This window comes from Natator depressus, chromosome 1 (assembly GCF_965152275.1).
Source record: "Natator depressus isolate rNatDep1 chromosome 1, rNatDep2.hap1, whole genome shotgun sequence".
Classification (NCBI taxonomy): Eukaryota; Metazoa; Chordata; order Testudines; family Cheloniidae; genus Natator; species Natator depressus.
In genome coordinates, this window is record NC_134234.1 from 309420090 (window position 1) to 309434748 (window position 14659).

General features: G+C 40.2%; 1 protein-coding gene across 3 annotated transcripts in view; it reads left to right on the plus strand.

Annotated features, from left to right (window-relative positions):
• The window catches only part of PLXNB2 (plexin B2), a 331427-nt gene that overhangs the window by 226419 nt on the left and 90349 nt on the right, over window positions 1-14659 (plus strand). For all 3 annotated transcript variants that reach the window (XM_074942362.1, XM_074942360.1, XM_074942361.1), the window contains 3 exons: window positions 8754-9867; window positions 11327-11509; window positions 12755-12877. In XM_074942362.1, coding sequence (XP_074798463.1) covers window positions 8754-9867; window positions 11327-11509; window positions 12755-12877 — 1420 coding nt within the window. The remainder of the gene's footprint in view (window positions 1-8753; window positions 9868-11326; window positions 11510-12754; window positions 12878-14659) is intronic.

Below are 14659 nucleotides of genomic sequence, written 5' to 3' on the forward strand. Positions count from 1 at the left end.
CAGTTGAAGTCTCTGGCTGGTTCCTCTGTTAAAGTTTCCCTGAATGCTATCTGGGTCATAGCGCTCCAAGAGGGGGCGAGGAGTTGTCCCCAGCACCATTCTGGGTCCGTGGGGTTGCTGGGGGGAATGGGGGCCCCAGCTGAGCCCTGTTTTGCCTCCCTTCCTCTCTCCCACCAGTGTAGCAGTCCCTGCTTTGGCTGCTTCTGCCCCTATCAGCTGCAATCTGTGGAGTCTCAAATGCAAGTGTGTCATAGAATCATAGACAATTAGGGTTGGAAGGGACCTCAGGAGGTCATCTAGTCCAACCACCTGCTCAAAGCAGGACCAACCCCACCTAAATCATCCCAGCCAGGGCTTTGTCAAGCCAGGCCTTAAAAACCTCTAAGGATGAAGATTCCATCACCTTCCTAGGTAATGCATTCCAGTGCTTCACCACCCTCCTAGTGAAATAATGTTTCCTAATATCCAACCTAGACCTCCACCACTGCAACTTGAGACCATTACTCCTTGTTCTGTCATCTGCCACCACTGAGAACAGCCGAGCTCCATCCTCTTTGGAACCCCCCTTCAGGTAGTTGAAGGCTGCTATCAGATCCCCCCTCACTCTTCTCTTCTGCAGACTAAATAAGCCCAGTTCCCTCAGCCTTTTCTCATAAGTCATGTGCACCAATCCCCTCACACTGCTGCTGTTAATGCCTGGATGACAAAGTCTTAAGGAAACTTTAATCTCTTTATGTTCAGACAACCAAATACTTTTTAAGCAGGGGATTCGTTTGTGACTGGTAATTAACACTGTCTTGTATCTTACTGGTGCCTTTGTGTATGAGAGTACTGCTTGGAGTAGTTGCCAGAGCTATGGGAAACTGGATGAAATTCCCTGTTGTTGTTTTTATGTTGTGTTTTGTTTTTTTTTCTTGGAAGTTATCGTGAAAAATGTTTTGTGAAAATCCAGAAACATAACTGTTTAGTTTTCTAAGGAAGCGTGACTAGCTACAGTGTCCAAATCACCCTTCTTCTGAACTTGTGGGAAATCTATACACAGTTTGAGCCTATAGCACCTTGTAGGTTAGCACCTTCTCTCCCCCTCTCCCCCTAATCCATAAAAACTTTCTAGATGGCTTTGTACAAAGGCCAAAACATGGATACCACAGAAAATATTCATGTAGAAAACTTGCTGTGCGACTCATTCATTTAATCTTAATGATCTGATGATAACTTCAGCTTCATGCTTCTTCATTTCGGATTGTAAATAATTTTCAACAATTAGAAGTGCAAGAATGCCAAATTTTGTGTGGAACCTAAGTAACTTTGGGACTAAAATGAATGATGTTCCTCAAAAGGTAGAACAAGAGAAACTTGGTAACATCATTTTCTCTTCCCCATTAACCCCAAAATCTGAGCTTCGTGGATTCATGTCTCTAGACCTTCCCCACACAGTTTCAGATTCAGAAAGCCCCTCAAACTCAAAATTAAATTCAGTGAACATTTACGAGGTTTGTCTGGTTTCTGGACAGGAAACCATAACTTTTGTGTGGTGTACCCCAAAACCACATCAGCCCAGGTTTGCAAATCTCCTCTTGAAAGAAAACCTCCAAGTAAATTTTGTGTGTGTCAGACTTCATTACCAGTTTAGTTCAGCATGGTTACATGGGTTTAACAAAACATTCCACAAATAACCTGAAGGTAAGTGGCTGCGATTAGTCCATCTCCTAAAATGGAAGGGATAGTCTTTCTGAAACATCATTTTAGGATGGGTGAGAGGCTCAAGACTCTTTCAGATACTTTCTGAAAAGGATTGGGTAAGGTAGGAGGAAAAGTTGCAAGACACCCGATAGGCATCATTCTAAATAAATGCTGCTAGACTTGTTCTTCGAGATAATTACAAGAGAAGCATTAAGGCAATTTGAAAATCAGTGTCTGAGTATGAATTATGGAAGTTCTAATGTTCTGTCTATTGAGGACTTGACTGATGATACTTTTAGGTTTTTGGTCTTTCTTAATAAAAGCATACAATTATCTACTCAGATCGTTAAAATTGATCCAGTGTGGGGGCTGGGGGGGTTAGCCTTGCTATTTTGAAAAACAGCTTTATCTTAGGTTTCAGAGTAGCAGCCGTGTTAGTCTGTATTCGCAAAAAGAAAAGGAGCACTTGTGGCACCTTAGAGACTAACCAATTTATTTGAGCATAAGCTTTCGTGCTTATGCTCAGCTTTATCTTAGTAACAATGTGGCTTCCCAAGTACTGTACTTGCCCTCCCTACAGGTGACTTCTGGGATGTCATGTGTTGCTTTGTAAATGGCAACAAAGTGTTTGTGAACCAGTTACCTTATCTTTTAAATAATTTGCCTGCTAATATCACAACACCGCTCTTTGTCTCCAAGCATTGCTGGCAGCTGGTGGAGTTGAATAGTCACTCTCTCTCTCTTTCTCTCTCACACACTTTTTTTATTTTTTTTTTTAAAGTTTGGGCCTTTTAACAATGTACGTAAAGTGCTTTGTGAATGGTTTTTATTTTATAATCTATTGCTGCCATCAGATTTTCCCCCTTATAAAAGAAATGGATTTAAAGTGAATGTTAAATGAGTAAGAGTAGCTCCTGCATGGTGTGTGTGTATGGAGAAGACGGTTTAGAAAAGAAAGCGGTTTTGCAATTCAGTTAATTCTGACTGACAAATTGGGCAAGAAGAGGATTTTAATAATATTGGCAAGAGGGGAAGAGAAATGACAGGCAGGAATTTCAGGGTGAAAAAGGCAATGTTTAATAATAATTATAATAATAATTATATTATAATTATAATTATTATTATTATTATTAAAGTGCTGTATTTAGCCTCCAGTTGACCCCCATTCTGTGTAGTGCTGTGTTCCCTGAACTCAGTAAGAGTTCTGGGTGTTCATCATCCACCTCACAGGATCAGGCACTAAATAAGTCACACTTATTGCATGTCTTCGGGCAAAACAAGTAGGACCTGATTCAACAAGGAATTTAAACGCATCTAATTTTCAGCATGTGAATAATCCCAGGGGACTGATCAGAACTAAACTTTTAAAAGTGCACGGGGACTTACTTTTGGATCTTTTCCATGGCATATTTAATATTTGTTTACTGTTTTCTTGGAAGGGGGAAAAAACGAAGCCAATGAATATAAGATGGAATGTTAAGCTGCATGGATGTCTGAGATAATCTAGCCCTACTGCTTTGGGGAAAAAAAAATATGAACGCCAAAAAAAAAAAAGTTTTATGGCTTGTGCACGTTATTTTGGTTAATTTAACTGGAAACTTTTAATTTATAGAATTTTGCTGAACTGCTTTGGAAAAACTCTTTAATGATTTCTAATACGACTTGAATTTTCTCAAGCATAGCGATCCTTCCTAATCCAGATAATAACTATCGTTATCCTGATATTGATATTTATATCCAAACATATATAGGCCCCAACTGATATTGGAGCCCTCTTGTGCAAGGTGCTGTACATACATACACAGTAAGAGACATTCCCTGCCCCGAAGAGCTTACATTCTAAATAGACAAGACGGACAAAGGGTGGGAGACGGCAAGTATTCCTGTCCCCACCCGGTTACACAGAGACAAAAAGTTGTCACTCAGGACATCTGTGACAGACCTGGGAATTGAACCCAATGCTCCTAAATCCCAGGCCAGAGAGAGAGAACAAGGCCATACTTCCTCTTGATGAGGCATAGCCCCATGCTTGGAAGTATGGTGCCTGTATTGTTAGGGTGACGGCCCCTAATGAGCACCGAATGGAGAGATCAGAGCAGTGATGGGTATTTCTAAACAATTCCCTTTCTAATACCTACATTTCAATTCAATAAATATCCAGCTCTTAAAGGGATAAGTTCTCCTCTAAGTTATACCTCTGCAAATCCATTGACGTAAATGGATTTACGTGGGTGTTAACTGAGGGCAGAATTTACCCTAGACTGGCATAAGAAATTGCTGCAGTTTTCCTTAAGGGATATCCAGTAAATAAAGTCACATCTTGGCTCCTGTTGCTAAGCTTGAGGGGTAATATCATTTTATATACATTGCCTTTCCAGTGGGAGAGGAATAAACAAATGAGTCTGAGTTTATCTGTATTCACTGTGTCCTAAGATTTGTCCTTACATGCTGGATATAGAATTAGATATGATTATTATTTTAGCTATAATTTATAGCAGAGTAAGCCTGGTTCTCTAGCTCATTGCAGATAAGAAGATGGCACAAACAAGGTCACCATATTTTAAAGTGGATGACATGCTATGGCTTGTGCTGTTCCATCGCTAAAATGTGGGAGGGAAGACGGTTTGTTTGTATCGGAACACTAAATTCCTGGGGAACGGTGGGGACATGAGGGGAGAGGAGTCTTTTCCAAATAAGATAGAACAGAGTTGTTCCGAAGTCTGGAGAGAGGGTAATAGAGCTGTAGAGGAGCACAGGATTTCATTACACTTTGTGGCATGCATCAAAGTCTGCATTCCTCAGGAATGCAGTATAATTCTGGGCCCTTTCCTGGTGGTTCTGGGATATGAGGTCACCCTGTTATCAAGAGGCAAGCTGACACTGCCTCTCCTGCTGTCTCGTTTAGTTAGCTGCTTGGTTTGGCCCATGACGGGAACTTTGGAAAATAGGATTGGGGTTAGTCTCTTTCGTTCTGGCCTTTTTTATTATTTTGAACTAAACTAGGTCTAAAGAAGACAATCATTCTACATAAGGAAAGCAGTCCTCCCCTCTACATCCTTGTCGATGCCTAGAGCCATGAAAATACAGAGAATATAAAGAGAGATTAGAATTAGTGGATTATTCAAAATGCCAATGTGAGTCTTGGGCACAGTAAACAGTTTACTGTCTCGGGGAGAGTTCTTCCCTCCCAGCTTGAAAGGTTTCTGCAGCCTGGATGTTGACTTTTAGGTTCTGCTCTTCAGTGCAAATAATGATTCAGGCAATTTCCTTTCACCTCCCACCATAGAGTTTGCTATTGCTGCCAACTTTAACTTCTGTTTTGGCACAGGGATCTAGTTTTTTTTTTTCAGTTCCTTACTCTGCTTTCGCACTTTATGTGGCTTGCACCTTCCCACAAGGCATTCCACTATTACATTACTTTTTGTTTTAAATTATTTCTCTTTTTCTGGTGACCGATTTCTTATCACAGCCTAGATGTTTCAGATTTGACTTGAGATCCCTTATAGTTTTCCAAGTCCTTTCCCCATCAGGCAGGCACTAGACAGTCACCCAATTAACTTTCAAAGGAAGAGTTACTGTTTCATATTTCAGAGTAACAGCCGTGTTAGTCTGTATTTGCAAAAAGAAAAGGAGGACTTGTGGCACCTTAGAGACTAACCAATTTATTTGAGCATAAGCTTTCGTGAGTACAGCTCACTTCATCGGATGCATATTTGTCTGCCAGATTTCTGTCTGCATGTGATTTTTTTTTTCCCCCCCCTTATACCTACATATCTGGGCATGCATGCTTTCCTTTCCCCACCACCATAATTTAACTTTTGGAAGTCTGCAAAATGTTCCATGTTTGGGAAGCCAGCCTGAATGTCATAGGTAAAAGCACACACTAGCTTAGGTCTCAGAGGGCATTAATATAATTTCAATCAATCAGCTGCTCTATTTAAAAGTTCAAATGCAATTAGCTTCTGAAAACACAAATAGTAGAAGTTTCAAGAGAATTCTAAAAGCAATTTACATAGGTAAGACAAATTATATACTATTCAAATTTGATATTTTATTTAAAGAAACAAAGTTGAGTGTTAAGACTGTGACACATATCAGTAATCACAGGAAAATTTAAAAGTTAAGGCCTGTTCTGCACACCAGCTGACACTCCTACAAGTACAGCGGCTTCCATTAAACACATGAAAGTCCTGATCGAAAGCTCAGTGAAGTCAAAGGGTTTTGGATCAGACCCTTAATGAGTATAGGGGTAATGATTTGTTATTGGCCAACAAGCAAGATCTGAAGTTAGATTCCACTTCATGGTTTCATCATGCCCTTTTTCTCTTCACCCACGCAACCCACACAAAGTTGCCAACTCTTACTATTTTTTGTTAGTATCACAATATTTTGTAGTTTTCCTTAAAGCTCTATTCTGGAGACACAAAAAGAAAAGGAGTATTAGTGGCACCTTAGAGACTAATCAATTTATTTGAGCATAAGCTTTCGAGAGGTACAGCTCACTTCATCGGATGCTGTAGCTCACGAAAGCTTATGCTCAAACAAATTGGTTAGTCTCTAAGGTGCCACTAGTACTCCTTTTCTTTTTGTGAATACAGACTAACACGGCTGCTACTCTGAAACCTGTCATTCTGGAGACATTAATTTATGTGAGAAATGTCAGATCTCATTTTTAGTGTTTTGCCCTCATGATTGTGAAGAAAAGATTGAAAATGTAAGCACTAAGGGCTTGCAAACAAGCAGGCAAATATAAGAATTCAGATATAGATTTTTTTAAAATCTCATGATTTTAACGACACTTATGACTTTCTGGGGCCTGATTCTTGATTTCCGAGTGCTTGAGGTTCACAATACTGCCCTCACACTTCCATTTGCTCTGCCACTGTCCCCCATACATCCCTTCCAGATTTACATATCCTCCTTGTGTTTGGCTTTCTGCTCTCTCTGCTAAACAAGAGGGGGTGGGGGCAGGGGCTGACATATGAGCACTAAGGACTTGTCTATGCAAACTGTCACCAACTACCTACATCGGTTTTTAATTCATGCTTTGTTGTTTTGGTACAAGACTGTGTCTGGACAGTCTCTCATTTTGGATTAAGAATTCCTTAAATTACTTTTTTTCACCCTTTTTAAAGCCATTTAAGCTAAATCAAAATAAAAATCACATACAGACTGGCACTTTAATAAATAGAGGTGTGAATTAAAACCAGGTTTTTTTATGTTGATGGCATCTTGTATGTAGATTGGCGCCAAAGACACCTAGAGCGATTCTCCATGATTAACCTTCTGTGGGTCCCAAAATACTTCCCCGTCCTTCCCTACCTGCTGTAGAGATCCATACCCTCTTCTGCCTCTGTGCTGAGCTTCAACACTGCCTTAGTGTGATCTGTCATTCTGCTCTCCTGCTGAATTTGTGTGCTGTGATAAGCAATGAAGTATAGGCTGTCCCTGAAACACCTCAGGCTCCATTGTAGCTGTAGTGTGCTTGAATTCATTGAGCAGACAGACAGGCTGATGGCTAGGTTCTAGTGTGCATACAAACAGCTGGTTCCAAAGTCATTGTTACGGCAGGAGTGGGTTGCAAGAGCAGGGATGCAAGCAGGTGGACTGGGGAAAGGGAGAGAGAGAGAAAGAGGGGCTAAAAAAAAAAAAGATACACACAACCCTCAGACGTTCCCTCCCCCAGCAGGCCATTGTAAGAAAGGTGGCTTGGCTTTTGGCTTCCAGGAGCACTGCACCCTAGGAATTGCTGTAACAAACATCTAGTTCTCAAAGTGATTGGAAGATAAGCTGGATGTATCTACAGGACATTTGCTTTTCATGCAGTTAGGAATTAATAAAACTAACTCTTGAAAGCCTAGTTCTGAAAAGAGATACATACTTGTTGCATCTTTGGCTCTTTGACAACGGTAATAATATGAAAATATCACATGGGCAGAATTGGGTCCCAAATAACTGTGTTTACTGTTTACAAACAAGCAAAGCTTAACTATTTAGATACCAGAAGTCTGGATGGTTTCTAGAACCTAGAACACAGTGCACGCCACTAGAGGGCTCACAAACTACATAACAGGAAGCTATCTAATTTCTGGTTTTAGAGTAGCAGCCGTGTTAATCTGTATTCGCAAAAAGAAAAGGAGTACTTGTGGCACTTTAGCGACTAACAAATTTATTTGAGCATAAGCTTTCGTGAGCTAGAGCTCACTTCATCGGATGCATCGGATCTAATTTCTGTATGCTGAAACACCAATCTACTTTACTGAAAAGTAATGAAACTAATGTATTAGTTTTTTTCCCAAGCAATTTAGCATGATTGCTATAACTTTTAATCCGTTAGAAGGATTTCCTGTAATGACAGAGATTGTTGCTCTTTGGATTAATGTAGGTATTCCAGTTCTCTTTCCTTTCCTTCTCCAACTCACCTGCTCGTCAACTAACAAATGTCTGGAAGGGCCTCACAGAAACAATAAAATCTAGTAGCTTTCAGTGTTAACATTTCAGCTAGAAGAATCATTGCTAATATGTAATGGAAAACATTACATTCTTTGGGTTATACTGCATTTAGAGTTACTGGATATGTAAAAAGTTTGATCCTTTTTTATACTTTCAGAGAAGTTGCCATATGATTTTTAGCTGGCACTTAAACTTTCAGAAAGCTCCCATAATTCTGCTGTTTAATAACACTGAATTCTTAAGTTTTGTATTTGTTTAGATTTTGATCTAAATTAAATCCCACACCAGACAGCATCCATCTGAAGCTCCTGTCTTATGTTCACAAGCCCAGTAAAAGGACTTAGAGAACATAAAACCTTCCAAAGCAGTGTCACTTCTCCTTCCTCCCACCCTACCACATATCCTGGCTTCATTGATAGTCTTTGGATTACCAGTCATGTGACCGTATTCAAACTCACCATCATACTTTCCCACAAGACAATTGACCTCATTTGAGACACTTCAGAAAACCCCAGAATTTATTTGGTTATACATCAATATTTTTAAAGCTAAGGTTACTAAAGTTAGGTTAAACTTTATTTTTCTCTTGTTTTACATTTTCTCTCTTTCCGTTTTAGGTATTACATAGAAATGGCTTTATGGATCTGGACATTAAGCATTTTGAGCTGTTTTTGTGTCAGCTGTGGATTCAAGGTTAAGAAACTGCATTTTGAAAGTCCCACAGAGTTAAACCACCTTACAGTGAATGATGATACCGGGACCGTCTATTTAGGAGCAGTAAATTACCTGCATCAACTTACAAAAGACCTGAAGGAACAGATGTCTGTAAAAACTGGTCCAAAAATGGATAACAAAAAGTGCACCCCTCCCATTGAATATCAGTGCAGTTCAGCAACAATGACTGACAATTTCAACAAGTTACTTTTGCTGGATAAACTAGAGAGAAAAATTATTGTATGTGGGAGCCTTTTTAAGGGAATCTGTGCTATCAGGGAGCTGGAGAACATTGAAAATATAACCTATTATGTTGATAGCAGTGGGGAAAAGTCCTTTGTGGCAAGCAACGATGAGACTGTGTCAACTGTGGGACTAATCACCTCCCTGGACAAAAAACGACTGCTGTTTGTTGGAAAAGGGAATGGACCAAATGATAATGGGATAATAATTAGTACTAGGCAGCTTTACACTGAGGATGGGAAGGACATTTTTGAAACCTATACAGACTCTACAGCTATTAAGTCAGTATATCATTCCTCAAACACACAGCAGTTTGTGGCAGTCTTTGAAGATGATAAATATGTTTATTTTATCTTTAATCAGCAGGAGAAACAGCCCCTTAATAACCGAACACTAATTGCACGTCTGTGCAAAGGTGATGCTCACTACTATTCTTATTTTGAAATGGACTTAGGCTGTCAAGATGATGATGGCACTTATGATCACTGTCATTCTGTCTATGTCACAACCCCAGGAGAAAAGTTGGCTGAGAGCATGGCCCAACCGGGACAGGAGAACAGTAGTGTCCCATCAGGTGACAAAGTGCTTCTTGCACTCTTTAGCAAATTCAACAAAGACAATGGCTCTCTCAAATCAGCCATGTGTATGTTTTCCTTGAGACTGCTCAATGAAAAGATGGAAGAATATCGGGAGGAATGCTACACTAATAAACCTACGCAAAACATGTTTTATAAACCTTTTTTATCAGAAGCTGCATGTGGATTAATTCCAGAGGTAAGGTGAACCTCAACTGTAGGCTCTGTTTAAGACTTTCTGTGATGGGAAATAAAATACTAGTAAATCTAATAAAGCATCTGATACTAGGTAGCTGTTTGCTATATCGGGCAAAGGCATAATCGGATCACGGGACTGGAAGTTGAAGTTTGATTAAAATCAGATTGGAAATGAGATGCAATTTTTAAAGAGATTAATTAGACGTTCTCACCAAAGAGAAGTGGTAAAGCCATTATCACTTGGAGCCTTTAAACTGAAGTTGGATGTTTTCCTGAAAGGTCCATTCTAATTCAGTCACAAGCTATTGCGCTCAACAAAGTTATTTTATGCAGTAGGAAAGTATTCCCTCCGATGTAGAAATTATTGGGTGAAATTCCGTAGCCGGTGTAATGCATGAGATCAGGCTATAGATGATCATAGTGATGCTATCTGGCCTTAAAATCCATGAATCTATGAATTTTCAAATGCTATTTAAAAACCTTGAGACTGTTTTTTTGGGGGGGGTGGGTGCTCTAGCATTTTTACTGTTGTTTTTCAACTGGACTCTAATTTTTGAGCATAAGGAGGTCTGCATATTTTTTTCTCCCCAGGCCATGACCACCACATTTTGGCCCAAAATACTTCCATATAATGGTGGTCACCCTTTACTTTCAGAGCCTGTCAATAATACTGCTTCACTGTCTGGAGAGCCTTCAGCCTAGCTAGCCAAAATATTCCTTTCCTCCCCTCCTCCTGCTCCGGGGTTTAGGGTGTTGCCTCTGTAACACTCCCAGCCTTGTTTGCCTAGGAAGCCAAAAAGATCTACTGAGTGGTGTCTGGACTTGTGAGAATGACAATGAAATTTAGGAATTCTGCATGATGACCGGGTCTTGGCATCACGTAAGGAGGGGAAGGTGTGGATTAGAGATAAAAAGGTCATTAGCTGGCAACCTTGTGATACCAGATTCAGTAGGAAGGCTAATGTTTGAATGGTCATAGAGAAAAAAAATCCCTCTTCTAGGGGGTAGTCTCTCCAGGTCAGGGTTAAAGTGCATTGGCAGGATGATGTGGGGAAGCTTGCACAGCAGCTGCCTATACTATACCTTTTCTGCCAACAGCACTAACTTGACAAACCAAAATCTGTTTAAATATACCATTTTATAGTGTGAGCAGGTCAGTCACATTTTTAAACGGTGGGTATTTTTGTTTTTTCAATCAGAAACAGCTCCTACAAAGTGGGATGTATTGGAGCAGTTGTAATTAATGATCTACTTTGCTGTTATCCTAAGGAGAAGAGCCATGCTTCTGCTTTTCTTCCTGTCCTTCCATGTCCTTTAAAAAAGATACAGAAACAGCTACAATTCTCAACTAATCATCCTTGTATACGGTTATATTGTAATAATAGTGTTGCATTGTGCTCTGAGTTAGGAGTTACTGATTTGAATATTTAACATCATTCTAAATCTCAATTCATTCTTAGGGTGCAAGCAAAAATTTCCCTTGTGGTTCTGAACACTTACCATACCCTTTGGGAAGCAAAAATGGCATTTTTGTGGAGCCGCTATTACAGAAAGAGGGGATGAATCTAACAGCAGTTACTGTGACAGTGGAAAATGGGCATATGGTGGCATTTTTAGGAACCTCGGATGGTAGAATTCTTAAGGTAATGTTTCCGACTTCTAAAAACCTGGAACATGTTTAAAATGTTTCAAGTTGTGGCAGTAGCATGGTTCTCTATTAAAGACAATTAGCTTTTTAAAAGGTAAAGCAGAATTTCAGGTGTAGATTCTTTCTGCTCTTCCCATTCTTAATTTTAAAGAGGAGTACATAGGCTATTTCTGAATTAGTTTTCCAGCTCCTCCAATGTGCTGTTTTATTTAGTACCACACATATGACATCATTTAAAGTAGTGGAAAAAAGAAGAAAAAATAACTCTTAGAAAACACAAACAGTACTAGGCACTCTAACAATTAAACAATTGCAAATTATAACCTCCCTGCAGCACACACACACACACAAACATATACAAACAATGAATGAACTAGTCCTGCCAATAAATCAAAGCAGGAAAATATCCCTTTTAATTCTTCCTCCCATCCCGTATATATACACCTTCAGCTTTCCCCCAAAGTCCTGCCAAATACATGGCTTTTGCAGCATGCCCAGGAAGGTCATCAGGTTTTGGCTATTTCAGACTGCATTCATTCATAAGGCATTAGTAAGAGCAATAAATAGTGTGCCTACCATATATATTTAATTAGCACTTTGTATGGTGAGCACAGAAAAGATCTTTAGTCTTCTCTCCATTCAAGGCCAGTTACTTTAAGAACAGTTCTTATGGCTGTAATTCTCCATTCTCATCCTATAATAATCTGGCCCTCCAGTGACTGTAGAAACCTGAAAGGCAATATGAGGGCTATAGACAAGGCTCTTGTAAATTGTGACTATAGGTTGTTGGGTTTGGGGGGAGGGGTGACCCTTCATTCATATAGTGTTATGGATCATCTTAACTTAGGAAGCCACGCAAAATGGTTTTGCTTGTATGTTAACGATAACCACATATCTCATATAGTTTGAAATTTGGAGCAAACCCCATTGGATAATATAAGAGTAAATAACCAACATGGACGTGTTTCAGGCGCGAAGGCATGAAGTAGAGACTCTATTGACTGGTCTAAATAAGATAAGTTGGTTAAAAAATCAATACAAGTATGAAATACGTAGAATGGAGAGAGGTTTCTTTTCATGCTTCGTGATCTGTTTACTGCTTTTGAAGTAGGTTTCGTTAAATTAGAATGTTTTCCCCAAACACAAAAATTTGAGAGACTCAAGTAAACACAGGATTTTCATTCAAAGTAAATTGAAATAATAAAGTAGCAGCATTAAGCACCTGTCTTTTATTGAATAGGTGTTCCTGATGATTCCTGCAAATGAATACAGCTCTGTTCCCATTGAAATAGACAAACCTGTAAAGAATGACCTTGTCCTTGATGCTAGCCAAGAGAACCTGTACGTGATGACCACAACCAAGGTACAGTATCTTGCTTTTTGGGAAGGTCTGTAAAACTTGAGGTGTGCAACTATATCTGAAAAGATTCTTATAATTCACAATTATTCTCATGAGCCTTCACATTTGGTATGATTTCAGCTACCTCTCCATTTATGTCTATATACATGCCTTTACAGCTAATGAGAGCACAGTTAGTAGTCAACAAATGAAAAATGTGTTTCAGGGCATAAGGCAGAGCAGAGAGAAGGTGGCTACTGTCTGCTCCTTCCTTTGCCTGTTTCAGCTCCTCTTTACTGTGCATTCATGCCAGCTGGGCAAGTGGAAGGTGGGTGGCTGTAAAACCAAGGACAGTTGGTGTAAATCAAATTCCTGGTGTTGACAGTTCTCATGATTTTAATGGCGAGTCTTGGGATATTTGGTCTAAAAGTCGCAACTGCTGGCGTCAAAAGAGAATGTGAGAATATTAGCTTTCGTTTTAAAAAAAAAAAAAGTTTCTGGGTCCTCAAGGTACAGAGAAAAGCTTGAAAATGTGAAGCAAGGGCACCCTAAAGGCTGAAAAACAAAACAGTAAATTAAAAACACCCAGATTATTATTTTTTTAAAATTATTTTTAGGGGCCAGATGCATGTTTTTCGAACAGTTGAGGGTGGCAAATACTGTGTTCCAGGAGTCCCTGTACTGCTTGGGGCACAAGGAATCCAGTCAGCAATGGAGGAACTGCCTCTATTATAGTGGGAACAGTCAGTTCTAAGCTAAGGGATTCCCCCCCTCTTGTCTGGCTGGTGGCGCTCCATAAGAGAGATCGGAGAACCAGTAGGGGGCAGGAAGGGATGCCAAATCTCTGGCAGTTCCTTCATAGCACCTGGCTACTACCTGCGTCCCCTTTCCCCCCCACTTCTCTTGGTGGTTGCTGGAGCAGCCAGCCTGGGAGCAACAGATGTTGGTTTACCAAGCCCACCTGTATAGGCAGGGGAAGCCACTTTTGCCAGTCACTAACATCAACAGAATCATTGGGAGAGTGGGAGGTGAGGAATGTTGCCAGAGGTACTAATGATGGGCAGAAGGCTGAGGTGGAGTGGAGTGCCACCAATGCTATGGGGAAGAATGGACACTGGATGGGTGACAAAAGGACTACAGTGGTGAGGAGGGGCAAGGGGGAGTGTCCGTGGAAATATTATTCTCAAGATAAGGGCTTTAACATGAGATGCCAGAGGGGGAAATGAATCAGTTCAGTGAATGATAAAGTACATATTGTGTAGACTAGATACTACAAAGGTAGTTGTTTTTCAGAAGATTGCAATATTTCAGAATCTGGTTCCATTCTGATTCAAAACACACCCGTAAAATTTCAAACTTCTTTGTGAAAGGGAAAGGTGCCCAGGCTCTGGGGCAGGCCTCCCAGAACCATGAAACCGGAAAGCCCTGGCATCCCTAGCAGCCATCCAGGAGGGCTGTGGAGTAGCCAGGCAGGCAAGGAAGCAGGAAAACAACCAGGTTTCAAAAGCTGCATGGTAGGCTAGGTTCTGTCAGGTCCCTTCCTGGTTTCTGGAGAAACTCTGTCAAAAACTCTATTACACTGTCTCTGCAGGACATTTCAATTTCAACAAATCAGAAGATTCCATTGTAGTGTAGACTACAAATTCTGAACGCTGTCTGTCTATACTCCAACGGGCGCTGTAATTTGGAGCTCGTTTTAGCTTTTTTCTAACTATCTCACTAAAAATAGTGAGGATGCGATGGTACCAGCTTCAGTGTAGTCTAGCAAGACGATAACATAGCCAGGGAGCCAGGCAGGCTTGTACA